The 17,231-nt window shown below is 62.0% G+C and overlaps 3 protein-coding genes and 1 long non-coding RNA gene across 6 annotated transcripts; 2 read left to right on the forward strand and 2 right to left on the reverse strand.

Moving 5' to 3' along the window:
- The first annotated feature begins 3,410 nt into the window (after positions 1-3,410).
- ACP5 (acid phosphatase 5, tartrate resistant) lies at positions 3,411-5,905 on the forward strand. The gene is given in 8 exon segments (XM_056326121.1): positions 3,411-3,502; positions 3,504-3,662; positions 3,868-3,995; positions 4,759-4,834; positions 4,836-5,051; positions 5,053-5,112; positions 5,537-5,653; positions 5,655-5,905. Coding segments are annotated over 8 exon segments (942 nt in total). The 5' UTR covers positions 3,411-3,430; the 3' UTR covers positions 5,769-5,905.
- A 656-nt stretch (positions 5,906-6,561) lies between these two features.
- LOC130143442 (uncharacterized) lies at positions 6,562-10,012 on the reverse strand. Its single transcript, XR_008819744.1, has 2 exons — positions 9,388-10,012; positions 6,562-6,971 (listed from the first exon to the last, which is right to left on the reverse strand). It is a non-coding gene; the product is annotated as an uncharacterized LOC130143442 (long non-coding RNA).
- An 88-nt stretch (positions 10,013-10,100) lies between these two features.
- Positions 10,101-11,691, forward strand: ELOF1 (elongation factor 1). 2 transcript variants are annotated; one of them, XM_056326126.1, is made up of 4 exons: positions 10,101-10,243; positions 10,916-11,033; positions 11,149-11,219; positions 11,304-11,691. In XM_056326126.1, exons 1-4 carry the CDS (start codon positions 10,129-10,131, stop codon positions 11,366-11,368), a joined length of 369 nt encoding a protein of 122 aa, XP_056182101.1. In that variant the 5' UTR covers positions 10,101-10,128; the 3' UTR covers positions 11,369-11,691. The 2 variants fall into 2 exon arrangements, with proteins under 2 accessions (XP_056182101.1, XP_056182100.1); XM_056326125.1 differs by having other exon boundaries at positions 10,190-10,240; positions 10,914-11,033.
- A 740-nt stretch (positions 11,692-12,431) lies between these two features.
- On the reverse strand, positions 12,432-17,205 carry CNN1 (calponin 1). Of its 2 annotated transcripts, XM_056326123.1 has the most exons (7): positions 16,790-17,201; positions 15,330-15,451; positions 15,030-15,096; positions 14,797-14,934; positions 14,131-14,241; positions 13,789-13,935; positions 12,435-12,899 (listed from the first exon to the last, which is right to left on the reverse strand). In XM_056326123.1, the coding sequence occupies exons 1-7, from the start codon at positions 16,850-16,852 to the stop codon at positions 12,672-12,674; spliced, it is 876 nt and encodes a 291-aa protein (XP_056182098.1). In that variant the 5' UTR covers positions 16,853-17,201; the 3' UTR covers positions 12,435-12,671. The 2 variants fall into 2 exon arrangements, with proteins under 2 accessions (XP_056182099.1, XP_056182098.1); XM_056326124.1 differs by lacking the exon at positions 14,131-14,241 and having other exon boundaries at positions 12,432-12,899; positions 16,790-17,205.
- Positions 17,206-17,231: the final 26 nt, after the last annotated feature.

Here is a 17,231-nt window from a genome sequence, read left to right on the forward strand (position 1 = left end):
CCCCGGCTTTGGGGTCCCCTCTCCCCTGCCCCCCAGCTCATTTTTTTAATTAAGTGCAATTACCCCCGGGCGAGGCCCCCCCTCCCCCCCTTGGGGTCAAACTCCTGCGTTTTGGGGTCCAACCCCATTTAGGGTCAAACCCCCCCCCTTTCCTCTGGGTTGGGGGTCAAACCTCCCCCGTTTTGGGTCAGACCACCCCATCTGGGGCCCATCCCCCTTTTGGGGTTCATTGTTCATTCTTCCCTCCCCCCTTTTTGGTCCAGTCTCCACACTTGGGGACAACACCCCCCCCACCCCACCCCCCACCCGCCATTGTGGGTTGTCCCCCCCCTCCTCTGAGGTTGAACTCCCATGTTCAGGGTCAAGCCCCCCCCCCCCTCCATTTAATGCCCCCCCCAGGGTCAAACTCCCCCCCTCCCCCTCTGGGGGTCAAACCTCCCATTTTGGGGTCAAACCCCCTCTTTCACCCCTCCCCCAGCTCTCCAAGTGCTTTTTTTGGGGACCCCCCCCAATTTTCCTTGATTTTGCCCATGGGAGTGCCCCCTCCGGTGATTTTCTGTTTTTTATTATTGTTTTTGGGTAGTTTTGCTCTGGCCCCGCATTTGCAGGGTTCCCGGGGTCCCCAATTCCCACCATGGGGCCCACGACTGGGGTGGTGGCAGCCGGGGGGGAGTCTGGGGGCATTTTGCTCATTTTGGGGGTTTTCTGCACCTTCTGCTAATTTTGGTGTCAGGGGGATGGGATGGGGCCCCACCCACCCACCCCCCGGGGCAGTTTTGGGGCGTCCCCTCCCCGGCCCCCGGGTTTTGGGGTCATATGGACCAAAATTGCATTTGCCTTAGACCCCCCCGTGTGCCTTCCCGCCCCCCGGAATGGGCCCCCCCCAAACCGGGGACAATCATTAGGGCCCCTGTTTTGGGGACCCCCACTGGGGTGAACCCCTTTTTTGTGGCCCCCCTCCCCCAGGTTTTTGGGACCCCCCCCACCCCCGGGACCCCTCCCACCAGCAGTGCCCCCCCCCCCCCGGGAATCAGGCCCCTCCCCCAATTTTAGGGTTCCCCCCATTTTGGGGCCCCCAGTTAGGGGCCTCCCACCAGCAATGGGGCCCCCAACATTTGGGGACCCCCCACCAGCAATGGGCCCCTCCCCGGGCAGTGGGACACCACCCCTCCCCCCCCCCAATTCTGGGTACCCCCATTTAGGGACACCCCCACCCCCCTCCACAAGCCGTGGGGGAGGGATGCGATGTTGTGGGGCGTCGCTCTCGGGGCCCCCCACACACCAGCGTTGCACATTTGGGGACCCCCACGTCGCCCCTCACACACACACCCCCCCCGCACGTGGTAGTGACGTCATTTCCCGTTGGGGTGGGTCGGCCCCTCCCCCCAGACCGAGGAGAGAAGGAACCCCCCCCCCCCCCCCAAAGGCGCTGCCCGCGAGCGGGAAAGAGGAAAAATCCGCGGAAAAAGGGGCAAAAAGACAAAAAAAAGGAAATAAAGTGTCATACCCGCCCCGCCCCGCCTCGGCCCGGGGGGGGGAGGGGTCCCGGGGGGGCGGGGTGGGGGGATGGGGGGGGTTCAGGAGATGGGGGGGGGCAGGGGTTGTCCTCGTGGTCGCGCCGGCAGCATCCGTGGTCCCCATAGCAACGGGGCGCCACGGGGATGGGGTCCCCATAGCGACCGTACCTGGGGCGATGGGGTCCCCTCACCGAGGGGAGGGGACGGGGGCAGCCTCAAAACTGGCCGATGGTTTTTTTCCGGGGGGGGGGAAGGCAGGATGTACCCAGGTGGGCCCCTCCCCCATCACTCTTAAGAGGCCAAGGGTGGTGCGCACCCCCCCAGGAGGGACCCAAGCGTCCGGGCCCCATCCTCCCCCAGCGCCGGGCCTGGCTCCTCCTCCCAGACCGGAGGGGACCCTGGTGTCCGGGCCCCCGGCCTTCCTCCCACCACCCTGCCCAGTCGGTGAAATGCGAAACTGGGTAAACTGGTGGGACTGGGCAGGGTCGGACCCCTGAATCCCTCTGAGCCTGGAGGGGTAAGCACACCCCCCTGGATCCTCCAAGGCCAAAGGCCACAATTTAGGGTGGGGGTCCCCGTCCCCCCCCCCTCTGCCGGGCAAGGGACCCGGGCCCCCGCCTGCCCCTCACCCTCCATCCCGGGGCTGCACGTGGCCTCACTGGAAAACGCGGCGGGGGGGCGCTCCCGGCTGCCTCAGTCCCCTGGGGGGGGGGGGGCGGTAAACATCACCCCCTCCCCCCAACCCCCCAGTGGGGTGGCGGTGGCTCGAGCGAATTTGGGGCATTTCGGGGATTCCCAGCACCACCCGGGGCTGAGCCCCTCGGGCCCCCCCAGTGCTCCCAGTGCCCTGTGGCCCAGCCCCCCCCCCCCCCCCCCGCCCTGCGACGGCCCCGTGTCACCGCGAGGCGTCAGGTGACAGCAGGCCGGGGGGGGGGGGGGGGAGGGGGGGGGGACGCGGGCGGGCGGCGCGACCCCACTTCCCCTTTCGGGCCCATAAAGCGCCGGAGGGGACACGCGGGGAAACACGAGGGGACACGCGAGGGTGAGTGGCCCGCGGGGTCCTGCCCTGGCAGCCCACCGGGGGACGGGGGGGAGGGGGCGGCACCCTCCATGCTGTGGGGGGTTGGGCTGCGCTGGATGCCTGAGTCCCTGTTCTGCCCGGGGGGTGCGGGGCGGTGCTGGGGACACCCCTCTGGGTGCCACGGGGGGAGATCAGGGTGCCCTGGGACCCCTCCTGACGCCTGGGTCCCGTGAGTGGGGGCTGGGAGCCCCTGCATGCCTGGGTCTCATGGGTGGGGGCTGGAGCCCCAGGGATCCCCATGGACACATGGGTCCTATTGGGGGGGGCTTGGACCCCAGAGACCCCCTTGGACTCCTGTGTCCCATGGGTGGGGCTGGGACCCCCCTGGCACCCCCCAAGTGCCTGTGTCCCATGGCTGGGAACTGGGACCCCCACTTAGACACTTGTGTCCCATGGGTGGGTGCTTGGATCCCAGGGACCCCCCACAGACACCTGGGTCCTGTGGGTCGGGGCTGGGACCCCTAGAACTGCCCATGGGTGGGGGCTGGGACACCCCTTCCCAACACCTGTGTCCCATGGGTATGGAGTGGGACCCCCCCCCCGGCCACCTGGGTCCTGGGGGGGGGGTGTTGGACCCCAGGGACTTCCCCCAGACACCTGTGTCCCATGGGTGGGGGCTGGGACACTCTGCTCCCCGCTCCACACACACCCCTCCACACACCCCCACCCCCCCCGATACCTGTGTCCCGTGAGTGGGGGCTGGGATCCCTAGGACTCCCCATGGATGGGGACCAGGACTCCCTAGCCCACCCCACACCCCACCCCCCTCACCCCCTCCCAACGCCTGTGCCCCATTGGACACCCTCTCCAGATGCTGGCGCTGCTGTGGGTGATGGTGATGGTGATGCTGGTGGCCGGGGGGGGCCCGGAGGGGGCGGTGCAGTTCTTGGCGGTGGGTGACTGGGGGGGGGGTCCCCGACCCCCCCTTTGCCACCCCCCGTGAGGTGGCCACGGCAGCAGCCATGGGACGCGTAGCCACTGACCTCGGCGCCGACTTCATCCTCGCCCTTGGGGACAACTTCTACTATGAGGGGGTGCGAGACGAGTGGGACCCCCGCTTCCAGGTATGACCCCCCCCCATCCCGGGGGGGACGACACTAAAATGCGAGGGGGGCGGGCTGGGAAGTATCTTGGAGGTGGGGCAAGACCTCCGAGGTGACCCCGGTATCCCCGCAAGGGAAACGTCACACCCCCATGTCCCCCTCCCTGTGTCCCCGTGTCTGTGTCTCTGACCTCTGCCATGTCATGTGTGTCGTCCCCCCCCCCCAGGAGACCTTCGAGCGAGTGTTCACGGCCCCGGGGCTTCGGGAGCTGCCCTGGTTCGTGCTGGCAGGGAACCACGACCACGCGGGGAACGTCACTGCACAGCTGGCATATGGCCACCACTCCCCCCGATGGTAGGGACACCTCCCCCCCTCCCCCCGCCCCCGGGACAGCCACCTGCCCATGTCCCCCGGGTGTGCCCGAGGACCCCTGGGATGTCACCAGGGTGTCACCAGGGTGTTCCCAAGGACTCCTGGGATGTCCCCAAGGTGTTCCCGAGGACCCCTGGACTGGCACAAGGGTGTTCCCAGTGTGTGCCTGAGGACCCCTGGGATGTCCCCAAGGTGTTTCTGAGGACCCCTGGGATGTCCCCAGGGTGTTCTCATGGACTCCTGGGATGTCACCAGGATGATTCCGATGACTCCTGGGATGTCCCCAGGGTCTCCCCCAAGTGTCCCCTGTGTCCCACAGTGACATCCCACACTACTACTTCAACCTGTGCCTGCTGCTGGCATGTCCCCACATCCTCCCAGGGTGTCCCCACATGTCCCCAAGCCCCCTGTGTCCCACCAGCATTTCCGGCTCCAGCCTGTGCCCAGTGTTGGGGTATCCCCTGGGTGTCCCCACGTGTCCCCTGTGTCCCACAGCTACTTCCCACACTACTACTTCAACCTGTGCCTGCTGCTGACGTGTCCCCATGCCCCCCCAGGGTGTCCCCACATGTCCCCAAGCCCCCTCCTGGGGGGGCGGGGCTTGTCTCCAGCCTGTACCTAGTGCTGAGGTATCCCCTGGGTATCCCCACATGTCCCCTGTGTCCCACCAGCATTTTCTGCTCCAACCTGTGCCCTTTGCTGGGGTATCCCTTGGGTGTCCCCACATGTCCCCTGTGTCCCGCAGGCACTTCCCCCACTACTACTACAGCCTCCGTCTCTCCCTGCCGGGCACCAATGCCTCAGCCCGGCTGCTGATGCTGGGACACAGTGCTGCTCTGCGGTGGCAGCGACGACTTTGGGGCAGGGGGTGCCCCCCAGGGCCCCTGGGATGCAGCAGCAGCGGCGGCACAGCTGGCCTGGCTGCGGGGACGGCTGGCGGCTGCACGCCATGACCGCTACGTGTTGGTGGCCGGCCACTACCCAGTGTGGTCAGTGGCCGAGCATGGCCCCACCACCTGCCTGCTGCGGCTGCTGCGGCCCGCTGCTGCGGCATCACCGTGTCACTGCCTACCTCTGCGGCCACGACCACAACCTGCAGGTGAGCCTGGGGGTGCCCAGACACCCCCCAAATGGGGGACACCCCAGTGTCTAAGGACTGCTGTCTGGGATCCCCCCAATGGGATCCTGGTGTCTAAAGACCCCCCAGTGTTACCCCTCTAGTGTCCAAGGGCCCCCCCAGCGGGATCCTGGTATCTGAGGAACCCCCAGACCTCTCCAGTGAGACCCCCAGTATCCAAGGACCCTCCAATGGGATCCTGGTGTATGAGGAACCCCCAGACCCCCCCATGGGACCCCTCAATGTTCAGGGACTCCTCCCATCTTTCCCCTCCTCATCTGTGCCCCCTGGGTTCCTGAGGCGTGGGCGGTGGGCAGGGTCTTGGTGGTGGGGGCAGGGACCCCCGCATGGGGGGGACACACCAGCCTCCTTCCTAACCCCCCCTTATCTCTGCCCCCCCCCCCAGTTCCTGGAGGAGGGGGGGGTGGGCTACGTGGTGAGCGGTGCCGGGAACTTCGTGGAAGGGTCCCAGAGCCATGGGGGGGCCGTGCCCCCTGGCTCCCTCCGCTTCTTCTTTGGAGCCCCCACCCTCCCCAGGGGGCTTTGCTCACCTGCGCCTGGACGCCCACGCAGCCACCATCACCTTCCTGGAGGCCACCGGCCGTGTCCTCTACCGTGTGGCCTTGCCCCCCACGTGACCTCTGACCCCAGCACCCCCAAGACTTGCAGTGGAGGTGGGGGTGGGGAACTGGTCTCTCCCCTCCCCCCACATGGGAGGGGACAGTCACCATGGACCCGTGTCCCCCATGGGGCGGGACCCCCCTGTAACCTTTGACCTGGAGGACAGAGGGGAGGACCCTTGTGAGCCCTGACCTCGGGGGCCCCCAAGGTCTTGTGGGTATCCACAGCCCAGACGCCCCCCAATAAAAGGACTTTGGACCGAGACTGTTATAAACGATAACAATTAAAACAATTTTATTTGGGGTTCAATCAATTTCGGCTGAGAAACAACACGCAAAAGCAGCGCTGGGTGCGCAGAGAACTCAATTAGCTCCACCACACGCACACCTGAGCCCTAATTATGCCCGGATCTCGACCAATCACCTCTCGCCGGATGTTCGTCCCGCTCTCCCCCATTGGGCCGTTAGGGTACGCCCTCTCCTCCTATTGGCTCTCCTTTGGCGCGCTTTTCTACGCAGCGATTGCCTCAGGGGAAGGGGGAGCTTTTCCATTGTCTCACAGGAGCGCCACACGCGCCCATTCATTACAATTGTGGCACAGGGTTTAGATTTACACAGGGTACAACAATTCCACTTAGCGCACTACATTCTATTTTTGACATGAATCATGACTGCGTTTATCACAATCCCCCCTTGTTTACCTCATTGATTCATGTTTTCAATCAAAACAAACAGGGATAAGTAACAACCCCCCAAATATTCCCAGGAGTATAACACTCCCTTCGGTAAGTCAATTACATACAACAGTTGGTAAGATTAAATAGTTAGTCTTTGTTATATTTTTGACAAGTTTTACAAATACATTTTTAGCAACTTTGGGAACTTCATATTTGAGTCCCGTTTTCATCTCACGATAAAACATCGTTAGTTATCTTCTCCTTTCTTTATCCATCCCTCTGTTTTCTTAATATAAAATTGGAAGTATAAAGGGTGTCCACACCTTCCCACAGCGTTCCAGTCAGGACCCTTATTGATAAGGTCCTGATCTTATCAGGTCAGGTCAGGATCATACTGCTCAGCGGTCACAGCGCCAGGGGTTGCAGCCCTCAGCAGACCTTGTCACCTGCAGCACTGATTCCCTCCGGTCTCGCCCTCTCCAGTTTTTACCAAGGTGTGCCTTTCTTTTTAAGACTTCCAACATAACAAACACCAACAGAGGTCCTGGAAAATTGGGGAAAAGCAGGTTCCATCAGCTACTAAAGATAACATCGATTCTCTTGTACTTTAAATTTTTGTAAATTCAATTACCCTTTTACAGAAGTCAATATAAATTTCCCGAACTGTTACATCAAGTTCTTTTAAAAGTAAGTTTGGTATCCTCAAGTTCAGTTACGACTCTCCATTCCTTTATTGTTAATTGATATAAATTTACCATGATGGTTCTTTTTTTTACTTCCAATTTCATTCCAAATTGTATAATCAAATCTCGTCCTTTTAGATTCAATCTTTACATTTTTAATAATAGGAACCCTGAAAGGTTCCCCTGTTGCTCCAACTACCAAAGCTGTATCTCTACTTGCTCGACATCCCAAAGGGATGTGCCGAACTGTAGATTGTTCAGCTCCTGTATCAACTAAAAAACCATTACCTTCTCCTCTTGGGGACCAATCTTTAAATTTATCAAGGGCTCAGATGTTGTTTTTGTCTGCAGAATGTAGAGCCCCTGATACCCCTATTCATCTTCATTAAACATCTGTTTGTCCTTCATTCGTCTCCTCCAGTCCTTTTTTAAATGTCCCCTCTGCTCATAATGATAACATTCGAGCATTTTCCCTGGAAATCCTCCATTTGTTGTTTCCCGGACTGCCGCTACAAACATTCTTGCTTTCTCTTTTTGTTTTTCCTCATCCCTCTGTACATACACTTTCTGAGCTTCCTTCAACAGTTCTTGTAATCCTTGTTCTTGCCAACTGTCCAGCTTTTCCAGTTTCTTTCTTATATCCCCCCATGATCCGGCCACAAATTGGATTTTTAGAAATGCTTCTCCAACTGGAGAGGCTGGGCCTAGCCCCAAATACATTTATAATTTTTTCCTCAGTTTCTCTAACCAATCCACAGGAGACTCGTCCTTTTCCTGTTGTTCACTAAAAACCTTATTAATATTCTGCCCCCTTGGTTCCTTGGATAATCAACTCTCTCAAATCTGACATATTCTGTCTATCAGAGGCATTTTGGTTACTCCAGTTTGGGTTCTGGTTAGGCCACTTCTGTTCCCCAGGAGTGCCTTGTTGATACCTTCTTTCCCACATCTGTATTCCTGCCTGTCTAATCATAGATCTTTCTTCAGCTGTAAATAATATTCCTAAGATAGATTGTATTTCTTCCCAGGTATAGGTATTAGGACCTAGGAACTGGTCTAACCATTCAGAGACTCCCAAAGGATCATCTAACAGATGACCCATTTCTCTTTTAAAGGATCTCACATCTCCTGTATTCCAAGGTGCAGATACAAATCCAGTTCCTCCTATATCTCCATCTATCGGTACCTCTCGGAGGGGAGCCAGAGCCACTGCTCCTTCTTTTTTATAATTTTCATCTCTCTCTTTCTGTACTATGTGTGAGAAGGAGGAGAGAAGAGGGAAGTCGAAGGAACCGGGTCGGGAGGCAGTGGGGGATGTATCCTCTCCTGACGGCCTTCCGCATCCTGCCTTAAACAAGGCGGGGGTAAATTGTCTGATGGCTCCCATGACGACGTGGTTGGTTTAGTTTCAGTCTCCCGTGACTCCCTTTCTCTCTTTTCTCTCAAAGGAAATAATGAAACCAATCTTCCCGTCTCCGACCCTCTCCACAGTGCAGCATATTCACTTTCTTTCTGACTGAAGGGCTCTTTGTTATTCACATATAAATTTAATGTCTTACACATCCAATCATCAAAACATCCAAATATCGGCCAATATACATAATCGGATTAAATTGCCTCTCTCGTCCACACGTCCATACAGTAACAGACCATTTTTGTTTTAGTTTTTCCCTCTTGAGATGGCCAGTGACCCCAATGCCTGAGCATTATTCCTAAAGCACTATCCAGGGGAATAATTTGTGGGTATTCCTTTTCTTCCTTTGTTTCCTCTTCAAATCTTGACTCCTGTTGGCCCATTTTCATTAGGAATTTTACGGCAATTCCTATCGCCCTTAGCAACCAATAACTGTCTTGCAGGAGGTTTGCGCCCCCCTACGGTATCCGGGAGTATTACACCCTTGGTTGCCGATACCAATGTCTACAGGGGGTTTTGGACCTATCACCCACCCGCGAATCCTAGGACTTTTACAGTGGCTTCCTATCGCCCTTAGTTACCGGTAAGAGTGTCCTGCAGGGGCTGAACCCTTCACCCACCCACATACCCTATAGGAGTCGAGATCCCACCCACGAATCCTATAGGAACCGCTTAAGTCCTTCACCGGCCAAGTCCCTCGCGGGAGTTTGGAACCGCGGTTAGAAGACCCCCAGACTCGCTTCGGAACTCAAATCCTGGCTCCGAACCTAGAGTCCGTTTCCAGAATTAGGTTCCGTCTCAATCACACTCTTGCACACAAGTAACCGATACCCACCCAACCGAACGGCTTCCCTTATACTCACGACTCCATCGGCTTCGTTCGGAGCTTCGTGCACGAGAATTACGGGTCCTTCCTACTGCAGTTTTTCCCCTAGGAGCTCCAATCCCTTTTGGTTATTGTTTCTCTTTTGTTCGCTGATCTCCGGAGACTGACCTACACTGCTACCCTCGAGCCAAAATCTGTGGGGCGCCCCTCGAAAAGTCACAGTCCAGGAAAGCACAGCGAGATCACGTCGGGGTCACCAGATTGTTATAAACGATAACAATTAAAACAATTTTATTTGGGGTTCAATCAATTTCGGCTGAGAAACAACACGCAAAAGCAGCGCTGGGTGCGCAGAGAACTCAATTAGCTCCACCACACGCACACCTGAGCCCTAAAAGTGGCGTCTTTTATGCCCGGATCTCGACCAATCACCTCTCGCCGGATGTTCGTCCCGCTCTCCCCCATTGGGCCGTTAGGGTACGCCCTCTCCTCCTATTGGCTCTCCTTTGGCGCGCTTTTCTACGCAGCGATTGCCTCAGGGGAAGGGGGAGCTTTTCCATTGTCTCACAGGAGCGCCACACGCGCCCATTCATTACAATTGTGGCACAGGGTTTAGATTTACACAGGGTACAACAATTCCACTTAGCGCACTACATTCTATTTTTGACATGAATCATGACTGCGTTTATCACAGAGACGCTGTCGCGATGGAGACGCTGTCGTGATCGATCGTCCCAAAGCGGGAAGGGGGGGGCGGGGCCACCGCCCCCGTCAGCCAATGGGCGCAGAGTGGGCGGAAGCGGCGTCAGGCGGAGGTGGGGCCTGGACCACTTCCGGGTCACGGCGGCGGAAGTGCCTGTCGCTGGGGGAAACGCGGCGGGAGCGGGCGGCAGGTCCGGGGGGGGGCCGCGGCCGGGTGTGGTGGGGGGTGTGGGGAGCCGTGATGGGGGTGATGGGGGCTGCGGTTGCGGTCTGGGGGCTTCAGGGAGCCGGGCTGGAGCGTGATGGGGGCTGCAGGGAGTTAGGCTGGGGGCGTGATGGGGGCTGGGGTCTGCAGGGAGCCAGGCTGGGGGGTGATGGGGGCTGGGGGTACGAGCTGGGGTCTGCAGGGAGCCAGGCCGGGGGGCGATGGCGGCGGGGGCTGCGGGGAGCCAGGCCAGAGGCGGGGCGGGGCTGGGGGCTGAAGGCTGAAGGGAGTCAGGCCGCGGGTACATGCTGGGACTGGGGGCTGCAGGGAGCCAGGCCGGGGAGTGGGGGGTCAGGGGGCTGTAGGGAGCCAGGCTGGGGTGTGGTGGGGGCTGTGGGGAGCCAGACTGCTGGGGGGTGATGAGGTCTGGGGGCTGCGGGAAGCCGTGGCAGCGAATGGGGGCTGCAGGGAGCTAGGCCGGGGGTACGGGCTGGGGGGCCAGTGGATGCCAGGAGGGTCCCGGAGGCGTCAAGCTTGCCCCCACCGTGGCCTGTTATGGGTTGGGGCCATGCCCACGGGAGCTCCTGGACACTGGGCACCGGGGAGGGGTCTGCAGCTCCCTGCCTCCCCGGGCCCACAACCACTGCGGTTCCCGCAGCCATGGGGCGACGGAAATCCAAGCGGAAGCCACCACCCAAGAAGAAGGTGACGGGGACGCTGGAGACGCAGTTCACCTGCCCCTTCTGCAACCACGAGAAGTCCTGCGATGTCAAGATGTGAGTAGGGGGAGGGGGGCTACAGCCAGGGGAGGGGGCTGCAGCCCTGGGCGGCGGGGGGCAGGCACGGCTGAAGATGCCACCTGTAGCAGCTTGTCCCCTGCTGCCCCCCCAGGGACCGTGCCCGAAACACAGGGGTGATCTCCTGTACAGTCTGCCTGGAGGAGTTCCAGACGCCCATCACCTGTATCCTTACTGGGACCCCAACCCCCCTGACCCACCCTGGACCCCCCCCTTTGCCTCCGTTAGTGCCTTAACATCCCCCACGAGACCTGTCGGAGCCAGTGGATGTCTACAGCGACTGGATTGATGCCTGCGAAGCTGCCAACCAGTAACGGCCAGGGCAGACTCTGCCTGCAGCACAACCCCAGACCCCTTGGGGGGAGGGGGGGGAGCTCACATCGCTGCCCCCAGACCCTGAGGTGGGGGTGTGTCACATCCCTGCCTCTGGCTTTGTGGTGTTTTCTTTACATTTTTTACTTTTCTGGCCCTGGGCACAGGGGCTCGGACTCACGCGGTGACGCAGGACGTGTCCCACCTGCTCCCTGGGCATGGGACCCCTACTCCATGAGCCACAGGGACCCGGGGACAGGGGCCGGGCAGGAGGGTGATGCGTTTTGGCAGAGCTGCCCTCAAATAAATGCTCTTGCGGGTCTGGGCTGGGGCTCAGTGTCCTTGTCACTGGCGCTGCTACTGTGAGGGGCACAGGGACTCAGGGAGTGGCTGGGGACATGTGAGGCCAGGTGACACCGAGGCCCTAATGAAGCACAGCGGTGCTGACAACTGTCCTGTGCGAGGGCAGATTGTCACCCTTGGCCACCAGCGCCTGAAGCCGGGGACTCAGTTGCCCCTTGGGGACCTCTTTGGGGTTGGCTGTGGTGTCACGGGTGCCTGCATGGGTGGGGTGGGTGGGGGGAGCGGTTGTTTTGTGGGCTCTGTGGAGGTCACCCCAAGCTCGGTGCTGCCCTGGCATGGGGAACCTGCGTGTCCAGGGTCTCCCTCATCCTCCGTATGGCACCCTTTGGGCTGTCCGGCTCCTGAAATGTCCCCCCCTGTGTCTTGGTGGTCTTTTGTGCCTGCTCACCTTCGGTGTCCTGCTGTAGACCTCAGTGTCCACCATCTGTCAATGCCCTCCCACCTCATTCCACCCCTCCCCACCTCGTGTCCCCTCATCCCTCATTGCCCCCCCTACCTCATGCTACCCCTCCCAATCTCTTGTCTTCCCATGCCTCATTGCCCCCCCACCTTGTTCTACCCCCCATCTCATGTCCCCCCATCCCTGCTGTCCCCTCTTAGTCCCCCATCCCTCATTGCCCCCCCTTGTTCTACCCCTCAGCATCTTACATCCCCCCATCTCTCATTGCTCCCCATCTTGCCACCGTCCCCCATGAAAACAGTGACTTTGCGTGTGGATTTTATTTGTGCCTCAGTGGCTTCACGCGGCAGGGGGGGTAAACCCCCGGGCTGAACCCCCATGGGCCAAACCCCCCCTTGGCTGAGCCAGCCCCACAGGGCCCTGGAGAGGCGAGGGGGGGGGGGGGGCGGGGGGGGGGTTTGTGGCGTGGTGAGGCCAGTGCAGTGCGACCCTGGTACGCGCGGGGCAGGGCGATGCAGCGCAAGCAACCGCTAGCCCGGTGGCTACTGGGAGTTGTAGAAGCCATCAAGGCCATCCTCGCCCAGCAGCTCAGGGCCACCACAGTACTTGGGGTCATAGACCTGCCGCGGCAGCCCGTACACCGTCATGCCCTGCTGTGAGGCACCCTTGTTGCTGCCCATCTGCAGCCCAATGGTCAGTGTGTCGCACCGTTCCATACCCAACGCTGGCTCAAAGATCTGACGTTTTGTCCCTGGGGCTGTCATCCCGGCCTGGGGAGGGGGAAAGTCATGGGGGGTGCTCTGTGACTCACCGAGGAGGGGGTCTCGGGGTATCTATGCGGACTGGGGGGGAATCTCCTGCTCTCTCTAAGGGTCCCTCAGCTTCCCCAGGGGTCCTTGCCCTCCCTGTGGGGGGTGGGGCTGCCCTCACCAGGGGCCCTCAGCCTCTCTCCCTACTAGGGGTGTCCCCTGCCTTCTCCATGGGGATTGGGGGGATCCCCTGCTCTCCCTAGGAGTCCCCTGCCCTCCCTATAGGGGCTCGGGGGGGTCCCCTGGTCTCCTCAGGGGGACCATGGGGGAATCCCCTGCCCTCCCAAGGGGTCCCTCTGCTTCCTCTGGGGGTCTGGTCCCCCTGTCCTCCCCAGGAATGTCCCCAGTCTCTCTATGGGGATTGGGTGTGGGTGTGTCCTCTGTCCACCCCAGTGGTCCCTCAGCCTCTCCGCAGGGATTGGGGGTCCCTCAGCCTCTCTGTGGGGTTTGGGGGGGTCCATCAGCCTCCCCAGGGGTGTCCTCAGCCCCTCTGCAGGGAGTGAGGGGGTCCCTTGTCCTTCCCAGGTGTCCCTCAGCCTCCTCAGGGGACCCCATCTCAGGATGTTAGGGGCCATGGTGGCCCCCCCATCCTCTCACCCACCCCCACTGCCCACAGGGTCTCCCTAACCCCCATCCTCCGGTGCCGTGTCCCCATGCCCCAGGACACCGGGATGCTGTAGTGACATCAGTGTCCCTCTGTCCCCATACCTGGCTGGCCCTACATGGTACGGTCCCCACAGGGATGGCCATGTCTGTGTGTCCCCACCCCAGCTAGCATCCTTGGGGACAATGACTGCCCCCCTTCATCCCTGGCTGGCACCCTTGGGGACAATTTGCCTCCTGTCCCCACCTGGCTGGCGCCCTTGTTGGTGCCCATCTGGAGGCTGATGGTGGCCTGGTCCAGTGGCTGATCTGTCCCCAACTTGGGGTCGTAGAGGTGCCGCCGCGTCCCGTATGCTGTCATGCCCTGCTGGCTGGCAAACTTGTTGGTGCCCATCTGGGGACGGGGGACAGCGTGTCACCAGCAGCAGGTACAATGTCCGCGTCCCCCATGACAGCAAACAGCCTAAAGACACTTGGGACTATTCACCCCCCCCCAACACTCCATAGCGAATCTCGTGTCCCCAAGAGACTCCCCAGCCACCCTGTGCGTCCCTGTGTCCTTGTGTCCCCATGCCTGTCCCCCTGTCACCTGGAGACCAATGATGTTCCTGCCTTCACGCAGCTTCTCAGGCTGGAAGCGTCGCTGCTGCTTCTCTGCGTACTTCACCCCCAGACCCACGTTGTTCCCCTTCGTCTTGGCCTGGATAACACCCTGGGGCTCAGGGTGCGTGTGCCCTAGCCCCACTGTGGCCCCCAGACCACATTTATCCCCACTTCCCCCAAAAGTCCGTGGGGACCACCTGAAGACCCCTAACGCCACCCCCCACCCCGAGCCCCCCAGCTTTGCCCCGTTTGGCCCCTATCACCCAGTAGGTGAGGGCAATGGGGATGACTGGACCCCTGTGCAGTTGGTGACCTCCAAGGGAACATGGCCACCCTCTTACCCGCCCCCCCCCCCCCCCCCCCAAGTGCCCCGTGTCCCACCCTGGGGTGGTCACCTGCCTGGCAATGGGGATGACTGGACCCTCGTGTCATTTGTGACCTCCAAGGGGACATGGGGACTCTCTGACACCCCCCCCCCAGACCCCCCCCCTCCCCCCAAGGATCCCCTGTTCCCCCCCAGGGTGGTCACCTGCCTGGCAATGAGGATGACTGGACCCCTGTGTTTTTCATGGCCTCCAAGGGGACATAGGGACCCTCTGACCTCCCCCGGCCCCCTTCCCCGAGGACCCCATGTCCCACCCTGGGGGGTCACCTGGCTGGCGAGGGCGATGAGGGTGGACTGGACTTGCGTGTGGTTGGTGTTCTCAAAGAGATCATTGGCCTCGAAGATGTCGTGGGGCTTCACCCCGTAGCGCGTGATGGCCCGCAGGAAGTTTCCGATGTTCTCCAGCTGCACACAGGTCATCTCCGAGCCCTGCTCCCTACCTGTCCCCGTGACCCTGACCCCCTGTAGCACCCCCAACCCCATCCGGGGTCCCCTCTCACCTTATGCCAGTTCTGGATGGGTTCATTCACCTTCTGCACGGAGCCAGGCTGCAGCTTGTTGATGAGCCTGGGAGGGGAGGGGGATGGGGCAGGGCAGGGGTCAAGGTCAGAGCAAGGGTCAGCCCAGGTGAGGTCAGCCGGGGGCAAGGGATAGGGTCGGGGTTCAGGTCCGTAGTCAAGGCTGGGCTGATTCCCACGGGATTACCCAAGGTGGGGGGGGGACACGCTCCCAAAAGACAGCCCCGAGTCAGGGCCAGCACTGGGGTCAAGTTTGGGGTCAGAGGAGGTCATGGGTCATACTCGCAGAGGATGACGCCGTCCTTGAGGCCATCCATGAAACTGTCTCCAATGCGGCGGCCGGTGGTCCCCTCAATCCAGGCGCGCAGCTCCCGCTCCCGCTGCAGGTCGTACTTCTGCGCCAGCTGGGGACAGGGACAGCACCAGTGGGACACAGGGGACAAAGGGACACCGTTGGGAGGGACATGGACAGCGTCAGTGGCACACAGGAGACATGGGGACACCGTTGGGGGGGACATGGGGAACAGCATCAGCAGGACATGGGGGACAGCATCAGCAGGACACAGGGACGCCATTGAGTGGGACATGGGGGACAGCATCAGCGGGACACAGGGACGCCATTGAGTGGGACGTGGTCAGGGAGACATGCAGGAGAGCATCAGGGGGACAGTATCAGGAGGATATTGGGACATGGGGGCTATCGAGGGGACACCACTGGGGGGGACATGGTCAGGGGGACACAGGGGACACTGATATCATTAGGGAGACATGGTTTAGGAGGACACTGGAGTGGGAGGATGCAGGAGGGGACAGGGGCCCGAGAAGGGGGGACATGGGGAGGGGGGTGTCACATCAGCTCAGCCCCCACTCCAGCTTCCCCCATCGATGGGACACGGGGTGGGGGGGAGCACAGTACAGTTCGGACACCTGGGTGCCCCCACCATCGCGGGTGCAGGGGGCGGGCAGTGAGGTGGGGAAGGGGGGGGACCCCCCCGCAGCAGGGAGGCCCCCGGCGCCCGGCCCCCCCGGCCCGCCGAACCTTTGCCCATATATAGCCCCGGGCCGCGGCCGCCCGCCCTCCGCTCTCCGACGCCTTATAAGGCCGCGCGGCGGGGCCGGGGGCGGCGGGGCCCCCCCCGGGCCACCCAGGGGGCCCCTCCGGGTTAACACTTCCCGCGCCGCTCCCCGCAGGAGGCGAGCCCAAGGGATGCTGTGCACCCGCCCCCCCGGGGTGGTGGCAGGGGGAAACTGAGGCACGGCCCGGGGATGGGGACGACAGGCAGACAGAGGGCCCCCGGTGCCGGGCACCCCCCCCGGACAAGGACACGGACGACACACAAGTATCCGGGGCCCGTCACCACCCCACCGGGGGTGGGGACCCTGGCGGCAGCGCTCCCCCGCCCGGGGCAGCACCAGGGACAGCGCCGGGTCCTGCCCTCCCCGCCCGCTCCGGCCGGGTCCTGCCCCCCCCCCTCCCAGCGCCCCCTCCACCCTGGGTCCTGCCCCCCCCGGGTCCGGTCCTGTCCCGACCCCCGACTCGGCCCGGTCCCGCAGGGTCCTGCCCCCCCTCCTCAGCCTGCTTCCACCAGGTCTTGCCCGCCCCGGTCCGGTCCCACTGGGTTCTGCCCCGCCTCCAGCCCCCGGTCCGGTCCCCCCGAGTCCTGCCGCCCCCCGCCCCGGTCCGGTCCCCCCCCGCCGACGCGTCAGTCCTGCCCGGGTCGGCCCGGCCCAGTTCCGCCCACCTTATTCTTCACCTCGGCCGACAGCCCGTAGGCCGGCCCGCGGTTAAAGTGCACGTTGGACATGGGCCCTGTGCGGGGGGTCCCGGGGGGTCCCGGGAGGTCGGCTCTGCTCGTCCCGTCCCGGTCCGGGTTTATCCCGGCTCGGCTCAGCTCGGCTTGGCCCGGCTCGGGTCGTCCCGGTCCGGATCTGTCCCGGTTCGGCTCGGCTGGTCTCGGCTCAGTTCGGCTCGTCCCTGTCCCTCCCGGGCGCCCCGTCCCGATCCCGACCCGGCGCCGCCGCCACTTTTAAAAGTCGGTGGAGGGCGCGGAGCCCCCCCAGGCCGGGCCGCCGCCAGCCAATCCGCGCTTCCCGCCGCGCTGACATCACCACGGGGCGGGTGGTGGCGTCATTTTTTCCACATTTAGCGGGGGGATCCCGGCGTGGGGGAGGGAAGGGGGGAGC

Source organism: Falco biarmicus, unplaced genomic scaffold, assembly GCF_023638135.1.
Source record: "Falco biarmicus isolate bFalBia1 unplaced genomic scaffold, bFalBia1.pri scaffold_29, whole genome shotgun sequence".
NCBI lineage: Eukaryota > Metazoa > Chordata > Aves > Falconiformes > Falconidae > Falco > Falco biarmicus.